Source organism: Panulirus ornatus, chromosome 19, assembly GCF_036320965.1.
Source record: "Panulirus ornatus isolate Po-2019 chromosome 19, ASM3632096v1, whole genome shotgun sequence".
In the NCBI taxonomy this organism is placed as follows: Eukaryota; Metazoa; Arthropoda; class Malacostraca; order Decapoda; family Palinuridae; genus Panulirus; species Panulirus ornatus.
The window spans coordinates 7,588,911-7,612,766 of record NC_092242.1 but is presented as its reverse complement, the minus strand read 5'-3'; the positions used below and the strand labels follow the sequence as shown (position 1 = coordinate 7,612,766).

At 46.2% G+C, this 23,856-nt stretch overlaps 1 protein-coding gene across 21 annotated transcripts in view; it reads right to left on the bottom strand.

Annotated features, from left to right (window-relative positions):
• Window positions 1-23,856, bottom strand: part of LOC139755367 (uncharacterized) — an 876,210-nt gene that overhangs the window by 801,235 nt on the left and 51,119 nt on the right. For 20 of the 21 annotated variants that reach the window (XM_071673571.1, XM_071673553.1, XM_071673567.1 and 17 more), the window contains exon 2: window positions 21,968-22,051. The exons of the other annotated variant lie outside the window; for it this stretch is intronic. In XM_071673571.1, the coding sequence (XP_071529672.1) occupies window positions 21,968-22,051 (84 nt within the window). The remainder of the gene's footprint in view (window positions 1-21,967; window positions 22,052-23,856) is intronic. 21 annotated transcript variants of the gene reach the window in all.

Genomic DNA, 23,856 nt, shown 5'->3' with positions numbered 1-23,856 from the left:
CTGGTTGTAGCTGACAGCTTCCGAGGACACAACCAACAAACCTCACCAGCCGTTGTCCAACCTGGGAAAAAAAAAAAAATAATAACCCCCGTATAGGAAAACTGATACATTAAACTGGCCTTCCCGTGTGGAGAGGCCCATGGAAACCTTCCAAGTGTTGTTGCTGATGGCCCGGGAGATACATCCATGTGTCGCACTCCACGCAGAGCTTGATAGTCCTCACCTTCACCAGCACTTCATTTACACCCGCTAGGTTCATATATATATATATATATATATATATATATATATATATATATATATATATATATATATATATATATAAAACCAATTCCTCGTCAACTTCAGGTAGGACAGAGTCATCAAACTGAAGCAACCCTAACGTTATCTTTCCTCGGAGAGGGCCAACTATACAGACATACGACCCACGGAAGCAAATGCATTAGAAAAGTACAAGCACCAAGGTGTTTCCGCCAGCATCCTGCAGCTTGCATCTCACGGGGCAAAAAAAAGAAAAAAAAGGAGGGGAGGGGAAGCGAGGCGTCTTAACAACAAGTCTTCGTCCGAACGAATAGTGGAGCGAGTTTTCGGGCTGTATGGGAAAAACATTTTGAATATCAAATCCCGTCAGGAGCAAATCGAATACTACTGGTCACAGATTTTCTTTTTTGCCGTGACTGTAGGGAGCGATCCGCCCTGTGTCACTCGCTCTATATCGTCCGCTGGCTCAATCAACGTGGCTTTATACCAGTTAGAAAGCAACACCTGTACACCGGTGTGACAACGTCAGTCACTGCCAACTCGTGGGTGTCAGCCAACGGAGAACACTGTCGTGGGTGTCAGCCAACAGAGAACGCGGTCGTGTGGGCGTCAGGCAACAGAGAACACGGTCGTGTGGGCGTCAGGCAACAGAGAACACGATCGTGTGGCGTCAGGCAACAGAGAACACGGTCGTGTGGGCGTCAGGCAACAGAGAACACGATCGTGTGGGCGTCAGGCAACAGAGAACACGGTCGTGTGGGCGTCAGGCAACAGAGAACACGATCGTGGGGCGTCAAGCAACAGAGAACACGGTCGTGTGGGCGTCAGACTACAGAGAACACGATCGTGGGGCGTCAGGCAACAGAGAAGGCGGTTGTGAGCGTCAGCCACCAACAACGATAACGAACGTTGGTGCCAGCCAACACTGTACTTCACATCCGTGCAGCCCATGAAAGGACTCCAGACATAACTTACCTGTCGCTTCTCCATCCTCGCCATGTTCACGCTCCTTCCACGTAACTAGCCACCTACCTGGAAAGCAAACAAAACATACAACATCAGTGACCATCACTACAACCCCCTTGCAAAGAGCCAACAATAACATAAACACGATATATCAAGGTATGAACGTATTCATTTCTATGGCTACAATATAAATGATGGTGACAAATGAAAGATGTACTCGTTCGCAGGGTGTGTTTCCACGGAACACTTGTGTGTGTGTGTGTGTGTGTGTGTGTGTGTGTGTGTGTCGCCTGCAGTGCAACACAGACACCGAGAGTCAAATAAGCACCGGTAGAGAAACACATTGTTTGGAAAACATCATAAAAAAAAACCCACACATTTGCATCATGTTACAAAGCCAGAGGCAGATTTAATTTTTTTTTCCATCCTAAGTCGGATCATGTTCCAGGTTAAACCATTTCATAAGGGGAACATAACTCGGCAAAATCCAAACTAGTATTACAGGTCATTCCCCAGCGGTTTATATAATGTGTATGGTTGGATCCGTTTATATAATGTGTATAGTTGGATCCGTTTGACGTGAACGGATCTTCCAACACACGAGGGCGTGACGCGGCCTGTTAAACAATTATTCTGCCTCCTCAAGGATATGTGTGTCAGTAAAGCTGGGAGTCCTCCCTCTCGCACACAGTCCCGTCGACATTACAGCTATATGCTCGACGACATGTTGAAGCCATCTTTCGAAAGCAGATAAAGATAGCTTTTAGTGAAGCCCTTCAGCACGACGGTACGACCCGTGAGCATCACAGTACGACCCTTGAGGGAGAAAATTAAAAATCTACGATGATATTTCGCCACGAGGTTGGGCAAGCGCGTACCGCTCGCCGCAGTGAGAGAGAGAGAGAGAGAGAGAGAGAGAGAGAGAGAGAGAGAGAGAGAGAGAGAGAGAGAGAGAGAGAGAGAGAGAGAATTGTATAACACAATCATATATGATAATAATGATAATGATAAAAATAATAATAATAATTATAATAATAATAATAATAATAATAATAATAATAATAATAATAATAATAAATGATAATGATAATAATGATAATAATGATAATAACAATAATACATTGGAAAGCATTAGTTATCAAGTTCAGTAATGTAAAAAAAACCATGGTGACGTTGCTGCGATGTGCCATTACAACATAAAGGTGTCAACACAGTCCTTACCATCCATGTTAATGTAAGATAAACTCATTGTCATTATATAACCAGCGCAGACTCATTCATCTTATATTTCTGTTTCTCTATATTCTATGTCATTCTCAGGCTTATTCATAACATATTCCTGTTTTTTCTACATTCTATGTCATTCTGTCACACGCTATCTATCCGCCTATCTCCACCTCCATACAAATCATTCGCTTTTTCTATTTTGTTCTATTTCTCATTCTCTTCTCCCGCTGGGAAAAGCCTCTCTATTTTGGATCCTCGCGAGGCACGGGTCCTCCGTTTTCGTTCGGCCACCCTCGTCCAATCAGATCGGGGCGGCGATCAGCCCTTCGCTACGAGCGTAATGAAATCACAGACTTGGCTGCAGTCGTTCAATCCCGGTCCATCCACGCGCGGTAATGTTATTGTTCACATAACGTTCACAATTTAACCTCCTTGAGTTCGACGGCACGACACCCTTGGGTACGACGGCACGACCCCTGGGCACGACGGCACGACCCCTTGGGCACGACGGCACGACCCCTTGGGCACGACGGCACGACACCCTGGGCACGACGGAGCGACCACTAAAAAAAAAGTACGACGGTGCGACCTATGGAGCATGAAGGCCTTGGCCTCTGATTGGTTCAGGTCAAAAGGTGGGTGTGTGTCTATCACACTCGTCGCGCTCAAGAGTCGTCCTGTCGCGTTCAAAGGTCGTCCTGTCGCGCTCAAGGGTCGTCCTGTCGTGCTCAGGGGAGGTTTCGAAAAAAAATGAATCAAAAGCTTCACAATTTCCCATTACACCGGATGATGAAACCGTAAATGAAATATGCTGTATTTTTAGCATATAAGGAAAAATATATATTACTTGCCATTAATTCAAAACAGATCGTGGGGGGGAAACTCAAGGCGACTGTAAAGGGATTCTTAAAGCGGCGTCCAATCACTGTAAACCACCCTTGCCCATTCACATGGAAACAGGCACGCCCTCAGGGTGGGTGCCTGCCGTCAAGGACCCAGGAAGAGAGGCCTAAACAGAAATCAAAGAACGGAGGAATGAAGGGAGGGAGGGAGAAGCGTTGATAAAGGCAGAGACACCAAAGGGAAGAAGAAGAAGGAGGAGGAGGAGGAGGACGAGGAGGAGGAGGAGGAGGAGGAGAGATATGCGAGGGATAATAACATAAAGAAGAGCCTGTGAGTGCGAGAGATGAGACTCAAGGTAAAAAAAAAAAAAAAAAAAGAGAAACAGGAAATGGATTTCGTCTGGATTTCGTCTATCACGTCCGTTCGGGCCCAGGAAATACTGCGGGATCAACGCTCACGCGCGCGGGGGGAAAAACGACGAGGAAATAACTGATTCATTTTCGATAATCCGTCGGAATGGAATCGCACGGTGATGGATATTGTCGCAGTAATTCTCCGTCGTAAGGACGTCATTACGTCTAGGGCACGCTAAGGTCCCCGAGAGCCAGGGAGGACCCGATGAATGCAGGACACATTCCCCTACGCAGGACCACGCTCTCGACTCACCTCAATACAACGTAGTCAGGACAGGAATATCTACCCCATGGAGAGTACAATTAGGCTCCAGGACAATAGACTTAACTCCCAGGGCAGCAGAGTCCCACCCCAACACAAAACAGTCACCAAAACTGGTCTTATCATCACTGTGTCATAACCATAAGCTAAATAAAGTCAGTTACAGCCAAAATTAGTTGACAAGGACACCTGAACATTAAGTGCATCACTTCTTCCGCACTGTAATTCTAAGCTGTTTCTCAAGAGACTGAAACTCGTATATAATTTTTCGTTGGAATGACATTATTTCCTGTCCACGCACGGCCTTGCATATGTTTGCTGAACTCCAACAAACTTGGGACACAGACCAGACGACAAGACAAAAAAAATCTCAGCACTTTTATTTTTACTTCTGCACCTTCGCGTACGTGTGGCCACCACCACCTTCACCACCACATCAACAAGTGACCACCTCCCCGGTGACACTGCAGCCAATGAGGTACCAAAGGTTGGTCTGGAAGATACTGGAAAATATATCAGAAAGAACATGAACGACCCTCTGTACAGGAGAAATGTCACGACTGCTATTCTCTTCGTTCCCCCAGGGAACTGAGAAGGCAAATGCAAATACAACTCTTAATTTCGCTTTTACCTCTTACATCCAAGAAGCAGATAATATTCGTTTCAGAATATCAAAAACGAAAAAAAGTAAACTATATCTCCTATAACCAGCAGTTAAGTTATATTTTCTGAAACTGACAACACTTTGCAAGCATCTTACGTACTATATAAACAGTTATGATGGATTCAATACGATACTCCAGGTTCTATTATGACACAATAACAGAGAATAAACCTGACGTTGAAACCTGACGAGAGACTTAAGTGATAATAAGTGTATGATTACTTTTACTGTAAACAAGGCAAGTGACTTTAATTACCATCTAGTGACTCTACCTCCATAGTAAACAAAGGCTTGTTTACCTTAAGATCATTTAAACTTCAACTGTAAACACGGGAAGTCTTTACAATAAAACTGTGTTTACTTCAACTCCAGAAAAAAAAATAATGTTCACATGTGTGTGTACACTTCAAAACTATATAGCTGACAGTAAGGTCAGCAAACTCTGGTCACCGTTCCATATGTTATTTGGTATTTGCTTACCTGATTTTGGCTTTATTGACTTTATTAGTGAAATTGAGTCAACCAAATTACTAGAACTTTTTGTGTGTGTGTGTCAATTTAGCAGACACCATGAACCGGGTCAGCCACCCAGCAATTTGGTGTGCACCTGCGGCGGTGGTATGAGAACTCCCAGTTTAGTTCATCACCTCCAACACATACACGACCCACCATACTGATGACAACACTTACCCCCTCCACACACACACACACACACACACACACACACACACACACACACACACACACTTACCCCCTCCACACACACACACACACACACATACACACACACAACACACACATACCCCCTCCACACACACACACACACACACACACACACACATACACACACACAACACACACATACCCCCTCCACACACACACACACACACACACACACACACACACACACAACACACACACACACACACACACACACACACACACACACTCACACACACACACACAAATGCCTGTCTATAAAAAAGAAGCCCGGGGAAGGAGCTGGACCACAGACTGATCTCCCAGATGAGTTTGGTTTGCAAGTCCAGGAGAAGGTTATCGAAAAGCAAGAAGCAAGTGCAAGACATCCTGCGGATGAGGAACTGACTGGAAGAACACGGATTCTGGGAACATTGATTCTGTGAACACGGATTCTGGGAACATGGATTCTGGGAACATTGATTCTGGGAACACGCATTCTGAGAACACAGATTCTGTGAACACGGATTCTGTGAACACGGATTCTGGGAACACGGATTCTGGGAACATGGATTCTGGGAACACGCATTCTGAGAACACAGATTCTGTGAACACGGATTCTGGGAACACGGATTCTGGGAGCATGGATTCTGGGAACACGGATTCTGAGAACAAGGATTCCAGGAATACGGATCCTGGGAGAGAAATTCATGCTTAACCAACTTCGTAGACTTCTACGAGAGGGTAAACTTACGTGACTGATGGATACATTTAGCAACCTGTTCACATCGTACGTTTGGTCAAAATTCTAAATGCATAAATGACGAATAAAGTTCAGAGGAACGGCAGCAGAAATGGCACCAAGATTAAGAAGTCTGAGCAATACGGAAATGTTAAGAGGCCATAAATCTGTCCATCGTGGGCGAACGTTTTAACTTTGAAGTTTTTAAACCAGTTTGATGATGCCAGAGGCGAACCTTTCTCGGAAGACGTAAGGACAAAAAAAAAAAAACCACAGTTCATAACATAAAATAAAGTAGGAAAATTCTTAGAGATGTACAGAAGTACACTGACAGTATAAAAGTAGTGAATGAATATAATAAAGTGAGCAACGAATATAGCGAATGTGGACAGCATTACATACAGAAGTCTGAACACTTGTACGATAGGACACACTCGAGAGAGGTGGGGCTCCCCACGGGTACAGAACTCCCTCCCCGTACAGTACAAAAAGGTGAATACAAATAGGTACTACACACACGTACGTAGCGTTGACCTCCACCTCCCGGGTCACGGCTGAGGCTAACCCTGTGTGGGCCGTCCACCCAGGGCGTCGAACGAGCCAGCGAACGAGCGACTGTGGTGACAAACATGTATAAATTCCCCTATTAACTGTGTCGATAAAAAAAAAAAAAAAACTTACGGCCGGCTAAGACATTCCCGTCGATTTCCTGTGCCAGTCGCTGATAATGGCCCACTTGCCGCTCAGGCTAATGGCCCGGCTGGCAATAATATGCCTCCACGACGAGTGACAGACACCACCACCACCACCACCAACCCCAGGCCTGTCGAAGACCACCCCCCTCCTCCATCCAGAGGCCAAGGTTACTGGTTCAAAACCAAAGCTCTGATATACTCAAGTTCTTCGGTCGGTCTAAGATTATTTCTTTCCTTTCTGTACTGTTGTATTCCACTGTATGACTGTTTATCTCTCCCAGGATTTAGTTATCATGACTCTTTCCTCGTCTTACAACCTGTCGTCTTGAGCGCGAAGACACGACGGTGTCAGATCACTGGCCAGGTTATTATACTCGAGTCGTCGCGTCGTGCTCGAGAGGAAGTGCAGCGTCGTCGTGCCTCGGGGCTGGCATCGTCGCGCACAGGGATATCGCGTCGTCGTCAAGCACCATCGCACAACATGAGGCGTTTAGAGTGCGGGTCCGTGTGGGACCACTGGTCATTATGACGACACACTGCCGCCTGGCCCGCCTGGTATTGGACCCGGCCCATGGTATACGGGGTACAAACACAAGAGTTTCCAGTCGTATCTATAAACCGCTACACCTCACCTCCATCTCCAGTGTAGGGAAGGACAGAGATATGGCTCAGAAGGTTTACGCAGTGGGTACTGCCAGCTGATCTCGGTACATCACAAGGAGGGATATTAGAACCATTTGTCACTATCAGTTTATCGGAATTTCTCTGAAGATTTGGTCTTAATTAATATGTATTTCAATTTCATGTCTAGCATCGTGGATGTGGCCACATCAAGAAAAATAACAGAATCTTACCTTACGTACAACAAACTAATATAACATTATCGACAAAATTAAGAAATAGCCACAGACCTTGTTACTTGCCCTCCTTGACAGTTCAATCCTTTGAAAATGACGGTATAGCCCTTGAACACGAAGGTACGGCCCTTGAGCACGACGGTACGGCCCTTGAACACGACGGAACAAACCTTGAGCACGACGGTACTGCCCTTGAGAACGACGGTACAGCCCTTGAGAACGACGGTACGGCCCTTGAGCACGACAGTACAGCCCTTGAGCACGACGGTACTGCCCTTGAGCACGACGGTACAGCCCTTGAGCACGACGGTAGAGCCCTTGAACACGATGGTACAGCCCTTGGATCTGATGGCCTGAACTTTGACAAGGCTAAACCCTTAATGGTCAGCCATCATACGTACCCCAGGGTCGTACCGAGGTGCTCAAAGGATCGTACCGCCTTACCCAGATGATCATTAACGAACGTGCTTGAGGGTTGTCCTGACGTGCTCAAAGGTCATGAGGTCATTTTCCAAAGGTCGCGCCGCCGCAGTCCTCTTAGAGAGCTCAACCCACTCCGTAGCGAGCGGCGGAACACGTCAGGAGGCAGTGTTGCAGAACCATTATCATATATCTCCGGCCGACACCTAATTTGAAGACGTACCACACTTCCCAACCTGGGCAATAACTCACCCGGCACCTGTGATTCACGTTACTCATACACCGCCCCCTAACGAACGACCACCAATTTCAGCAACGTCCTCACAATTATGCTACATCTCCTGCCGACGTCAACACACCACAAGTCTAACATCCGTAACCAAGTCTCTCTTCTCGAGTTCTTCAGTGAATGGAGTTGGGTGGAACATATGTATATACATTAAATGAACCACGAGCACTAAATATAACGATTTTGCCATTCAATTTCACGGTTTCAATTTACCTCAAAGCGCCGGCAGATTTCCGGTCCCACTGAATCCCCTTCAAAGTACAACGGTAAACTGTGCTACTCTGTCCCAGATTCACAGGAGACAAGCCGTGAACTTATTGCTCTCAGAGTTCCATGCGCCAGGGACGCGTCATTTCTAAATCTCTAGGCTGGCTGCAACTGTCTGTCACGAACGGTTGTAGACTAGGGAACGTGTATTTATAGACCTGTCACAGCACCAGGAGGTGACGTTCCCGGGCGCTGTCAAGGGCAAATTTCAATTTCTACGGTTCTTTACGGTAATTTCCAGGCATTTCACTTTTTTTTATCTACTTCTCGCCTGCGCTTCAGAGTTCCCCCTTAACGCCCCCACGTAATCAAAGGTCAAATTTCATTTTCCACGGCTCGTAATATCATGTCATTTCCAAGTATTTCATTCTTTATTTTTCTGTACTTCTCGCCTGCATTACACTGTTGACCCTAAATGCCCCACCTACCAAATGAATCACAAACCCTTGATCCATACCTGTTCTGTCTGTTTCTCCCCTGCACACAAGAGAGCCAATCTGGTGACGCAACAACGTTTCAGGTGAATACAACACACATGTCAGATGAAGTCAAGGGGTCACGCCACCACACACGCAAGGGTCATATGCCGTCGTGTCGTGTTCTGGGGGTCAAATTATTCTCTGAGGAGTAAGGCTTAGATAACACGCTGACCGACATCGTCTGGGAGGAGATGATACGCTCTCTACTCGACGTCTGCTCTGTTTGTGTGTGTGTGTGTGTGTGTGTGTGTGTGTGTGTGTGTGTGTGTGTGTGTGTGTGTGTGTGTTATCGCTCAACACCCGCAGTGTAAATGATGAGAGGAGGTTCCAGTGTGTGTGTGCGAAGGTATGTGTCTGCACTTGGGTGAAATATGTGGTCAGATGTTCTCGCTCTTCAAATGCATCGTCATAATTCTGGCGTAACATTCCTCACAGCAGAGAGAGAGAGAGAACGCTGGAGTGCACGTGTAGGATCGTGGATACACCGGTCTATACACCACACTAAACTAACGTCCACCACCCTCGGGCGAAGTATTGAGATAACCAAAGGGAAAAGAAACAAAAAGAGCGAGACGAGAATCAATGAATCAACCGCGAGGCATAATGATTAACGAGGCATAAATGGCGGTACAGAACAGCGACGAAGCGGGCCAAGGATGCTGCCAGGCTGTGAGAAAACACAGAGAAAACATATATGAGTGAATCACGAGAGTGACTCAGAGAGAGAGAGAGAGAGAGAGAGAGAGAGAGTGGGAGAGTAAGGCGGTGCAGCAGGACAAGCAAACCACACCATAGCCTGCAATGGAGGTAGGACAGACGGTGGTGCCCACAGATGGTGGGGGGGGGGGGGTAATGATGCATGGAGGAATTATAGAGGAAACAGGAACGTGAGTGTGACTAACATGCACGCCACCTGACACCAGGCCGGGGTCACCTGCATGCCAAATGAACCTGGCAAGGATATTCATACATGCTAGGCGTCAAGCGCCTGCCTGTGGGGGATGTTAAGGTTGGTATGATTACCACGCCATCAACGTCACACACACACACACACACACACACACACACACACACACACACACTTCACCAAGCAACACAGCACAAGTGAGGGTTTTCCATCTCGTCCAAACATACCAAAAGGACAGAGCAGCATTATCTTCACAAATACGAGCGTTACGGTGGAGGAGGGTCTCGACAGTGAGCACGTTGGTACGATCCTTCAGCACAACGTCGAGATCCCCGGGTAAAAATGAGTCTCGGTGGAAGAACCGTAAGCCCGGCATGTAGACCTTAATAACAGGAACTCACTGGCTGCACTCTGGTTAATGTTTCGCCCGCTGGAACTCCAGGAACTACTGTTTTACACCGGCCTAGTCCCTAGCAATGTTGAACTAAACATTTTCGACCGTATATCAAGTCACACCTTTGTTTTTCTCATATTCCTCAGAGCTGCTCTGGGGACATAACGAGGGCAGTGATGGTTCGTAGTCTGGGAAATGGCTTCATACACTTGAAAATGTTTGTTTGGAGAGGGAAGAGGAAGAGGAAGAGGAGGAGCAGGAGCAGAAGAAGGAGGAGGAGGAGGAGGAGGAGGAGGAGGAGGAGGAGGAGGAGGAGGAGGAGGAGGAGGAGGACCGCCTTGTAAACACTCAGTTCATTCAACACTACCACCTGCAGCCACACATAATCTTACTTGTCTCAGTTTACGACCTGTGGAAGTGGTTCACATTGGTGGCACTTCCCCCACCTTGTCGAGGCTACCGTCCGGGAGCCTGGGGGCAGAGCGCCACCTGTCACTCATCCCCACGGCACCAGCCCTCCGCCGTAAATAACTCCCTCCTTATAAGGTACAATGTTGCAGTTTTCTGCACTACATGCGAAGTCCATTAAGCCGTGAATTCCTTGCCTGTGTACACGAGTCCAGCGGCCACACCCAGCACCAAACACTCGCTCCTGGTTCCTTAATACACCTTCCCCTCCCGCCCGACTCCTCTCCATCTTCAAAACGGTGGAGCAGAGTTGATGGACACAACATATGCATTAATGTGAAAGCATAGCGCCCTACGACAATATTTTTCCCCTCCTCCACTTTTCTTCTTCTTCATCTTCTCTTCACTTGGCTGCTGCTTCTCAAGGAAACCTGGGAACCTGGGAGTCTTTGTGTGACATGTGGGAAGATGTGTAGTATCTGCTACGCAGTACGTACCATATAAACCCAGCCAACGCTTCAACCATATATACAACCATCTCTCCCCGAACAGACGATGAACCTTTCTTCCACACGTCCTCCAATGCACGCAAAGGACCTTGAACGTACAACAACAATACTGCGAATACTAGACCAATACGAGAAACCCGTTACGACACGTCGCAACAAGGCAGCTCGTATCATAGGAAGATGTTGCGGGTAATACGTTACACACACGTCTTACCACACATCATCATTCCCCCTCCCCACGTCTCACAAGCGAAGACAACACAACCACGTCATCCAGTGTGGAGCCAAAGTGTGCTGGAGGAAGTTGTGTGGCAACTGGGCGATAATCAGATCTCTATTTCCATAAGGTATTAGCGTTAGCAATTTCTGTAAGTCATTTGGGGATTTCGGATATAGCTTTCCGAAATCTGATTCGGATGTATCCACTCACAAAATTACACTGCAACAGGTGGCAAACTCCACAAGAATAAGAGTTTGTCGTTGATCAATTATTGCCTCGAGGACATTTCACGGAATATCTCACCTGTCCTTGTATCATTTTGAATATTCTGTGCCATAAAATGAAATGATGAGAGCAATTTAACGCTACAATGAGCACGAATGGTCTCAATAAGCGATTCTTTGCTAGTTTTTTGTTTTTATTTTATATCATTTTAAACGAAACTACCTCCTCTGTTGCTCGTGTATAAAAGTGTCATGCAAGTAATGCACTTTTATATTACTTGGATAACGGCTTTAAAAAGATACGAAATTGCATTACACGTACTTCATAATTCATCGGAATTGCTACTGAATTCCAAGCACAAAGACTTTCGTATGAGGTTAATAAATACACACACACACACACACACACACACACACACACACACACACACACACATATATATATATATATATATATATATATATATATATATATATATATATATATATATATATATATATATATATATATATATATATATATATATATATATATGCATATATATATATATACACGTGTATGCATATACATGTGTATGTGGGTGGGTTGGGCCATTCTTTCGTCTGTTTCCTTGCGCTACCTCGCTAACGCGGGAGACAGCGACAAAGCAAATTATATATCATATATATATATATATATATATATATATATATATATATATATATATATATATATAAGGCCTTTGTATTAGGGTGATCTTGTCCTCAGCCAGCCATCTCCCTGAGTCAGCATCCCTTGAGAGCGAGGTCGATTCATGAGCAGAGCACAATGGTGCAGCTCGACCATTTACAGAATGGTGTTTATCTTATGTAAATTTACGTTGATGGAAGTCTCCAAAAATATTCCAAGACGCCAGCGTCTTACAGGCCTGACACGTGCTCGTGTTTTACCGTAAACCATAAAACAACAACATCAAATGTTTACCTCAACAGTCCCGAACGGCGCGAATCATTACCATATTCCGCAAGACTGCACCAATGTTTACAGTTACACTTCAAGACGACACCAATGTTTAACCTTAGACTCCAAGACAGCACCTTAACCTCACATTCTAAATCAATGTCTATGTTTGACTTTAAACTCCAAGCACCAATATTCAACCTTACACCCTCACACAGCACCAGTATTAGAACTAACACCAAAAAACAAGTACCAATGTTTAACCTTAGACTCCAATGCAGCACCAACGTTTTAACCGTACACCTTATAACAGCACCAGTGCTTCACCTTAACCCTCTACGCAACACCAATGTTTATCTGTACGCTCTAAAACAGCACCAGTGTTTATCCTTACGCTCTGCAACACCAGCCATGTTTAATCTTCCTCAACCAGGCAACATGGCAACGCTTCACTCGCAGGTTCGGGTGAGGTAGGAAATATTTCCCTCGAAAGAATAATTTGACAGCAAAAATTAAGGTTCAGTCCCGAACCAAAGGTTTGGCGGCTCTGTGGACTGTTCCCTTCCTCGAATTCAATTAGGGAAGGATCAAGGCCTCTAAGATGCATGAGAAGTGAAGGATTAACCTCTTGAGCACGAGGGCGTGATGGCCTTTGACCCTTGACCCTTCAGGCTAAAGCCAAAGGCCTGGCGAATCATACCCAAGGGTCGTAACGACGTGCTCAAGGGTCGTACCGTCGTGTTCAAGGGTCGTAACGTCGTGTTCAAGGGTCGTACCGTCGTGCTCAAGGGTAGCACCGTCGCGCTCAAAGGTAGCACCGTCGCGCTCAAGGGTACCACCGTCATGCTCAAGGGTCGTACCGTCGTGTTTAAGCCACCCCGTCGTACTCAAGGGTTTAACCACAGGAACTCCCTAACATTCCACATGAGCTCCGTTCTCTGTCGAACAGAACACTGGATATCTCTATGACCACGACAATATGAGGACTGAACAATACTGACCTCCTATTGTATATATATATATATATATATATATATATATATATATATATATATATATATATATATATATATATATGTCACTGTAATCAAAAGCTTGTCCTATTCTACCACAAAGGACTTTCCTGGCGACGACTGTGGCGTGTGACGACTATACGCACCACGAACCCGTCGCCACCATTGCCACGACAACACCGGTGTATGACGACCAAAGTGCATCACGACCCACCGACACCAGCCACCGTCATGACCATCACCGACACGTCAACAACATCCCACGAACCAGGTCCGGTCCCCGCATTACATCACCTTGAATCTCTCTCTCTCTCTCTCTCTCTCTCTCTCTCTCTCTCTCTCTCTCTCTCTCTCTCTCTCTCTCTCTCTCCCCGTTCACCGTAGGTCAGCCACCCCGGGGCCTGGCTTAACTACGCCGTTTGTGCATGAGTGACGGAAGGGCCGGAGGCTCGGTGTGGTCCCGGGTAATGAACAGCGACACGACTGGAGGGCGACGGGCGGGCATTACTGTCCCCATCAGGGCGTCCTCATGACCTCACCCGTTAAGGAATATTATCACTAGAGGCACGAACCAGCTATACACACACACACACACACACACACACACACACACACACACACATACACACACATACACACACACACACACACACACACACACACACACACACACTTGTGGATGGACAGCGCTCCGACGAAATGGAATGCGCGGGATACCGGTAGTGCCAATCTTTAAGGAAGGGGACGGAGATGTGGCCCTGAACTATCTATGCTTGTGTCACCAGCAGGCGTGGTCTGCAGGATACGAGAGAAAACAATCAGAAAACAGACAGTAGTATTCCTTGGTTGGGAGGAAATGCAGAAGTGAGGGATATCTAAACGTCAGAAAGAGCTGATCGTACACAACCAATTATAGAGATCCGCTGAGGGCAACGTGATGTGTGGTGATGGGGAGGAGCAGTGACGGAGCGTGGGTAGTGATGGAGAGAAGGAGTGATGACGAAGCGAGAGTGGTGATGGAGTGACATGTCGACAATATCATTATCCTAAAACTTTCAAAACCCATCGATCAAAATGACGCTTGCGTCAGAGCCCTGTAACCTCCCCGCTGGCGTACACAGCAGACCACCACAATATCGCCATAACACAACTCGACCATGAAATACTGCGTGCGGCTGTTAGGAAAGAAGATAGGAATAAATGAAAGAAGCGGAGTGCGCATCCCTGGCGAGCCGGAGTCGAGGTGAAAACTAACCACAGTGAACTGATGAGGTCAGGTTACACTCATGACCAGGCAGCTGGAGGAACCCGGGGCTGATGTCTTACCCAACTCATAATAGGGGAATCACACGAGAACCTTCGATCATGAAGGAAGCAAAATATATTCTAATATCAAAATTGTCTTCCAAGAACATCTATCTATCTATTTATCTGTCTATCTATCTATCTATCTATCTATCTATCTATCTATCTATCTATACATATATATATATATATATATATATATATATATATATATATATATATATATATACATATATATATATATGCGATGTATTTTCACCCAATACTTAAGTGTGGAGCAGCAGATCTCTCTCCACACAACCTAAGGGTATTCACAGATCTGCTGGATATGGTCCAGGAGATCGCAACACAGTCTCCGATCTGCCCACAATGGAGGAGAGGCGGAGACAGGCAGACATGATCACCATCTTCATATTCCAGGATGGTCTCCATGATACGAAGGCAGACCTCAGTCCCTGGAAATCACGAGGGACTACAAATCAGAGGACGTAAAAGGACAGAAGGAGCGAGAGGCTTCAGGCAATACGTGAGGAAACTGTGGGACATGCAGAGAGGAGATGAATGTAGGGAAACACTGGAAAATGTAAAAAGAAATCTCGTGAATCAGAAATACTCGAGTGCAAATATGTAAACACACACACACGCACACCCACCCAACCCACCCACCCACCCATACACACACACACACACACACACACACACACACACACACACACACACACACACACACACACAAACACACACACACATCCACCCACCCACACCCACACCCACACCCACACACACCTATTCACACTCCGAGCCAGAAACATAAACAAGAGTGGTGGTGAGGCCAGATACCCAGGGCTTATGATGCTATTAGCACCAGGGGAAGCCATCGAAGTCTTCTGCCAATAAACACTCGGGCGGCAAACATTAAAACATTACTGGAGTTTACTCTATAACTAACCTGTACTTTAGGAGACACACACACACACACACACACACACACACAAACACACACACATGAACATCGAGGTCGGCGGTGATGGTATGTAAAATAACTAATGTACAACGTGCAGTAATAATAACAATCTGTTGTCTCTCGTTGATGATAAGTCAGACTTTATTACTTATGAAACATACATCAAGGAGGGTGAATCTTTTTTTCTCCCATATTTGTTCTAAGATTCCCACATTAGCGAGGTAGCGGCAGGAACAGAGAGGAGGAATGGGCCTCCTCTGCCAACATCCACTCTCCTCTCCTGCCGTCAACGTACACTGCACCGAAAAGGAGAGGAATTCTCAATTAACGCTGTCGTTTTGAAATACGAAAATTAAACGCTTCACGTGTTACGAATATGGACGGAAGTGATACGCTTTTCATCTCTCTTTTTTATGATGTGTATATATACTGCCTGAAGCCTAAAAAGAAAAAAATGAACCTTAACAGAAAAGCAAACGTAGCACACATACGGTGTCCTCCTACAGGCTATCCACACAGATACGAGAGGATGAACGAAACATAAACATCTTTCAGACGTACAACGATCAACGTAAACACTGGAAGAATGTTTGAAGTTAGACAGGTAAACGTAGGAGAACCACGGAAGCCCACGTGTGCCGATGAAGAACTGCTGCTGCCAACCACAGCAAAGTTCAACACCGATCTTTATATATATATATATATATATATATATATATATATATATATATATATATATATATATATATATATATATATATATATATATATTACACGAGAGTGAAGCGACGGGCCGAGAGAGAGAGAGAGAGAGAGAGAGAGAGAGAGAGAGAGAGAGAGAGAGAGAGAGAGAGAGTCTGCATGCTACCCTTGACTCTCTGCTTTAATAATCGATAAGTGAAGTTGCCTGCCTCTTATATAAACATCATTTATAAGTCCCTGCTGGCGAAGGTGTCATTAACCGCTCAGGCAATGCTTTGAAGTCACTTCAGTCTTGGCCAAATCTAATAACATCTAAAAAACATCACAAGCAATCCATATATATATATATATATATATATATATATATATATATATATATATATATATATATATATATATATATATATCACTATAACTCCTTCAGCAAGACGAACGAGGCCCTTGAAAGCCGAATGGTACCCCTTTGAGCACGACGACACACAATCCACGGGTACAATTTGTCGTACCTCGTACTCAAGGGTCGTACCGTCACTGACCCTCAGGAGATCTGTGCACCAAAACAAGCACCGTCGTCACCTTAGAAAAAAAAAAAAGAGAATGACAACAGCAATGTCGTACGTTACACTTTGACGATTCAGGAACCGCTCCACTCAACACGCTGATGAATGTCTGGGGTCACGGAAAGGCCCAGCGTACAGTGGAGGCCAGCATACAAACAAGGACAGCGTAGAGTTAAGGCCTGCACACAGTTAAGGGCACCATACACACATAACCAGAAACAGTTAAAAAAAAAAAAAACTGAGTTAAAAAACTGATCGAGCCAACCCCAGCATACACTGAAGAATGGGGTCTGTGGTACAGACAACACACACACACACACACACACACACACACACACACACACACACACACACACACACACACAAACACACACACACACACGAGAGCAGCACAGAGCACATGCGTGGTCAGCACACACCCAGATACACCTCACATCCACAGGAGAGCAGAGCACACATTCGTGGACGGCAAGAACCGACCCCAACACACACACACACTCCGGTCCTCTCCACCTGCTCACTGGGTGTAGGGGATCACCATTATGCTAGGACAGGCAACTAAACACCTTCCCTGAGTTATACATGAATATACAAATGCAACATTTTCACCAGGTAAATATTCCATGTTACACGACCAACGCTGCGTAATACCTACTTAACCTTTACCAAGGAAAAACGTAGATAAAAGTTTCCCTCCAAGACTTCCACTTTCCTGCAGAAAGCAAGCAGTAAGTGCCTGTTGTCCTGAGCCCTGCAATGAATTTTGTCAAATAAAAGCCGCTATTCCCAACAGTCTAAGACGTCGCCTTAAACCCTAACTTTTGACTCCTATCTTCACGGTCATAACTTGAGGTGAACGATATGTGTAAAACCTGTGCGTTATCCCGTAAAACCTTTTTTTCTTATCTTTACGTTGAAGGCTCCAGTCACGGACGAAAGTCCACATCAAGGCCGGGCCTTCATTGAAATAAAAAAAAAAAATGATCAGACTTAAAAATGTTTGAGTAGACTGGAGATGACAAGAGTATTTATGTGACGAAAATAAGCGAGGTTTGAGTGAGTGTGTGATGCCCTGTAAGGAGGAGATGGCGGGACTAACCCCGTAGTCCCGTTCTGATGGAGAGTTTAAGATGGTTCTGGGCACCACTTTAACGCTCCTCAATCAGGGTGGTAGTATACCACACCCTGGGCGGCTGGTGTCAACAACCTACTACCTAATGGATTGCTCCAAGGGCAGGGGACGGGGTATTCCTTGAGTTAGATGGGGGTGCTGGGAGGGACCAATATACCACAGCCTGAGCCCTCCCTCTCGCTGGTGGCAGGAGTCACACAAGAACCTGCATCTAATCATCTGTATTTCGCCACTGACTATAAACAATCTGGTACCTAGGAAATTATCGGGTTGACTCAAAGGGCAGGAAAGATATTCCCAAGACCGAAAACACAATGATTATACGTGGAAAAAAAAAAATATATAGCAAGCCTGTGAGCTCGACCAACAAGACTTGTTGACAGCTACGGGTCATGATAGTGTTATTCCTATAAAGAAGCAGGAACAACGAAAATGACGCTGCTGATCAAAGGATACTGGACCGTACGGGGCGGCTCTCGCTCACACCCAGCCATTACTTCTCGTGCGTTCATCTGTATTTATCCCATCGTGTTAGGGTTTATGACCCCCAGATGGCTACTCGTCCCCGTAGCATCCTACGCGCTTCCTTCTTCTGGAAAAGTAAACACTGGAAGGGAGGATTTCCAGCCCCTCGCTGCCACTGCGAGGTAGCGTCAACGAACAGGCCGAACAGAAGCCTCATTTGCATACAGGAACATAAGATCAATACTAATACATATGAATGTGATCCCTTTCTTTACGGCAACACATTAACTAACACTCCAACGACTTTCAAACAGTCCCCAAGGTGGATCTCAAAGCCTCTTACGTCCACAGACGGGGAATGGAAGTCTGTGTTATCATCAGCAAACAACAAACACATTGTCAGGTGGTGATGCAGCCGCTCTGTACCAGCACACACACACACACACACACACACACACACACACACACACACACACACACACACAGGTGTTTCCAACGACCGAGCAGGAAATGTCAAACGTAATTTGAATTCGATCTGGAAATTGAATAATCTAATCAAATCCAATAACGTTCTCATTAACTCTCAAATATTTGAAACAACCATCCTATAATTAAACAATAATGTCAAACTCCTTGAGCACGACAGCACGGCCCTAGTGCACCACGGTGCACGACTCGAGCACGACAGCACGGCCCTAGTGCACCACGGTGTACGACTCAAGCACGACAGCACGGCCCTCGTCCATCACGGTACGACCCCTGAGTGCGAGAGCATGATCCTTGACCACTATGATATAATCCTCGAACACGATAGCATGGCCCTGGGTGTGATGGCCTGACCTCTTGAACTGACCCTTACGACCATTATCTCCAAGGGTCATAACTTCGTGCTCAAGAGTCGTACCTTCGTGTCCAAGAATCGGGCATCTCGTGATAAAGGACATGACCCACTACCATCCATTAATAAGAAGCCGTAAGAGTGAAAAAAAAAAAAGGGACGTTATGCTGGTGAGGTTGGGTCATCACCACAGCCAGGCTTTTGGCGCAGGGAGATCTGGTTCATTCCAGATCCTCCAACCAAGTCTGCACGTTGTGTAACCAATCAGATTAACGTAAGCAAACGTAACGAGTTCTTGCCTGCCTCCAACTGCACCTCGCTCTAGTGTGGAAAATGTAGTCAAAAGGGCTTTTGAGGTGAGCTACCCCCCCAAAAAAAAATCCCAGATGTAACACGACATTATCATAATGCACAGAAGACAGCTTCTCTCTCTCCCTCCACATCAAGACTGAAAACACGTCTCGTCAGGTATGAGCCATAAAGAACACCAGCTTCTTTTCCTGTGCCATCCCCATGTGGCGGATCAAGTGCATAGCAGCACTTAACATTGCTCTGAACTGGGTTCCCTAACCCCAGCCGCGCGGGCTGACACAGGCAGGGTAAGGGAGCCAAACTCCTTTTGAGAAGACTTGACCATCCAGTGACATTGCCTACAGAAGTAACTTAAACAATCCAACGAATGAGACAGTGCAGAGCGAAGACTGTGTTACGGTATAAATACAAATACCAAAATAAGCAACGGGAAGTCTTTTTCATCCACGCACCAGGAAAAAATCACGGGACATAAAATGAGTATGAGGTTTAATGAGGGACGCCAGAAGGTAAAGCACACCCGGGAGGACAAAAAAAAAAAAATAGTCTTGCCGGAGGAGAGAAAATATGGAAGGCGTTGAACTGTGATCACTGGGAGTAATGCGGTGTTACCAGCTCCACCACCCCTCCCTCTCTCCTTCCCCTCCTCCCTCCACCACACATATACACTTGGCTCTGTGGTCCCGAGGGGTGGGGGGGGGGGATAGGTGAAGAGAAGGAGGAAGAGGGAGGGGAGGAGGCAAGTGAAGCACCTGGACCCATCATAGATCGTGTGAGGTCAGGTACACAGCGGGGTCAACCTCCCCTTACCTATCAGGTTCCACCTCACCTCCTCTCCCTCTCCACCGTCCCCCTCCCGCACAGGACTACACATGCAGGGTACAGTGGGACTTCAGACTACACACTTCCGTCACAATTACTCCAACCAACCAACACACTTCTCTAAACACGTTCCACCAGACAAGTTATCAGGGTTTATAAAGAGTCTGCCATTACGAACCCCAAGTACTGACTCACACCCAACAAGTCTGACAATATAAAGCTCAAATTCTGACCTAACCCAACAAATCTGACAACTATAAAGCTCAAGTTCTGACCTAACCCAACAAGTCTGACAATATAAAGCTCAAGTTCTGACCTAACCCAACAAGTCTGACAATATAAAGCTCAAATTCTGACCTAACCCAACAAGTCTGACATTATAAAGTTCAAATTCTGACCTAACCCAACAAGTCTGACAATATAAAACTTAAGTTCTGACCAAACCCAGCAAGTCTGACAATATAAAGCTCAAATTCTGACCTAACCCAGCAAGTCTGACAATATAAAGCTCAAATTCTGACCAAACCCAGCAAGTCTGACAATATAAAGCTCAAATTCTGACCTAACCCAGCAAGTCTGACAATATAAAGCTCAAATTCTGACCTAACCCAGCAAGTCTAGACAATATAAAGCTCGAATTCTGACCTAACCCAACAAGTCTGACAATATAAAGCTCAAATTCTGACCTAACCCAGCAAGTCTGACAATATAAAGTTCAAAATCTGACCTAACCCAACAAGTCTGACAATATAAAGCTCGAATTCTGACCTAACCCAGCAAGTCTGACAATATAAAGCTCGAGTACTCAACCCTAAGCAACGAGGTTCTACCAACAAGGGCCCCAGGGCACCAAGACTCATCAGCCAGAACAAGAGTCCTTGAAAACAGTAAGTCCTCGGCCACAAACCCCCATTAACAATTCCTATCAGATAACTAGCGTTAGATCACGAACTCCTGCGAGTCATAACGGAGACACAGTTCACGGTGACGTCAACACCACTGCGCAGATCTACCCTCCTCCACTTCCCTCCCCAGCACGTAAACACACACACACACACACACACACAAGGAGCCACGTGTGCAGACCACCACAACCAGAGGTACCCCCCACAGACCCCCAGCCAGCCAGCCACTCCACCACCACACTAGCGCTAACCCCAACACTCACCGGTTGGTCGTGGCGAGGCCAGAACCCTGTGGTTCTCCAGCGCATTGTGACATCAGCGGCTGTCGTCGTCGTCGTCGTCTTCGTCTGTAGCCCACGGGAGGAACCAGGGCGACGTGAGGATATGTCGTGAAGTGTGCTACTGAGAAAGCAGGCAGCAGCCAGCAGCGCGGACGTTCCCAACCCACAGTGGACGCCACTAGCGCGGGGAGGAGGAAGCCCCACACGGGCCCCGCTAGGGGCGTCTCTGATCCCCGTTACCAGCCCGCCCTCACACACACACAAACACACACACACACACACACACCTGCTGGGTTTCCTGCTGCCGGCCCGTCCGTGGTCTTACGGCAACACCCACTCTACTACACATGACAACACGCACGTCGCTTTCTTGATCAACTATAAGCCGCTAAGGAAAGGCATAAACAACTTCCCTGAGGTCGTCCGGAGGAAACTAAAATTCCCAATCCATGTGATCACTTATGTTTACACCTACGTAAGACTACTGATGACCCCTTACGTAAACACAGTATTCTTACAAAGTTCCCTGTCACTTAATTTACAAAACAGTTTTAAGTACATGTATGTACTCAATGTATTACATCTTTTCGCACCACTTCTCCTATGTACACTCAAACACTTGCCACTGTACAAACTGACATCTAACATATGATGTTGCACAGTGGCCTCACGCTACACCTGCTAGAGTCGGGGGCTTTATCTATTTCCTGGTGAACCAATTTGCCAGCGTTCAAATGCCGTAGCGCGCAGGTAAAGTTGTGTGTGCCACATGGTATTACCGCTATCACTATTCGTTAAGTTATTTCACGTGAGCGTTGCCAACATTATTCTCTAATGACGGAGGAAGAATAATGACCCAATTGTTTTATTATTACAGGAGCATTTCACTATTTTTAGGGATATTGACAACTTAACACACACACACACACACACACACACACTGTAGAAGGTGTCGAACAAGTGCCAACGATTCTCACTATCAGCAGTCACTCTAGAGGATAAGGTATCTTGAAATTCCAGATTAATTCCACCGGTTCTGTTGTGGTCGGGAAAGAAGGACCTCAAAGCTCTATAGGAACAGTGAAGACAGTCTGTTTATCACTTGACCAACTCCGGACGGTTAAAAAGAAAACTTACACTCTTAACTTTAAGGACTTACTGCTCGAAGTCCCCACAGATAATATTTTAAGCTTCACAGCACAAGGTTGCTGACCCCAACATCCACAGCTTTATGACCACCACAGCACACGGCAGCTGACACCCACAGCAACAGCTTTCTGACCCCACAGCACACGCTTTCTGGTGCTACATCTGACGCGTGTTGCCCCCACAGGATACACTCCGTGCCCCCTAGAGTTACGGGATCAAATCGATAACCTGGAAGCCTGATGGATGATTATTGACGGTTGCTCAGCATAATTCAGCCTCATTTGCAAAGTTTCTGGCTTATATTTGGCCTTTACTGTAAAGGATTTTACCCTCCATCATATATGAATAAAGAGCTCCGCCCATGGGAGCATAATTAGGGCCACAGGGCGGTGGTGGAGTGAGGGGTTGTGTTGAAGAAAAGTGTGGTGATGGAGTCGGGGCGGTGGTGGGGCCAGTGTGGTTGATGGAAAGTCCACATGGGCAATGCCGCACCTACCGTGATGCAGGATAGGTGTGTGTGAGCACGTCGGGATGGTGCTACACATACACCCGTGCACCATACTCAGGTTATGAGGCCCGACTGGGAGGCAGAAGGTGGCACAACAGCGGGGGAAAGAGAGGACGGGCGAGGGAAAGTGAGAGTGGAGGGAGAGGTTGAATTACTGAGCTAGGGAGAAGGGCTACAGTAGACCGTAGGGCAAAAGGAAGGAAGGTAGGGAGAA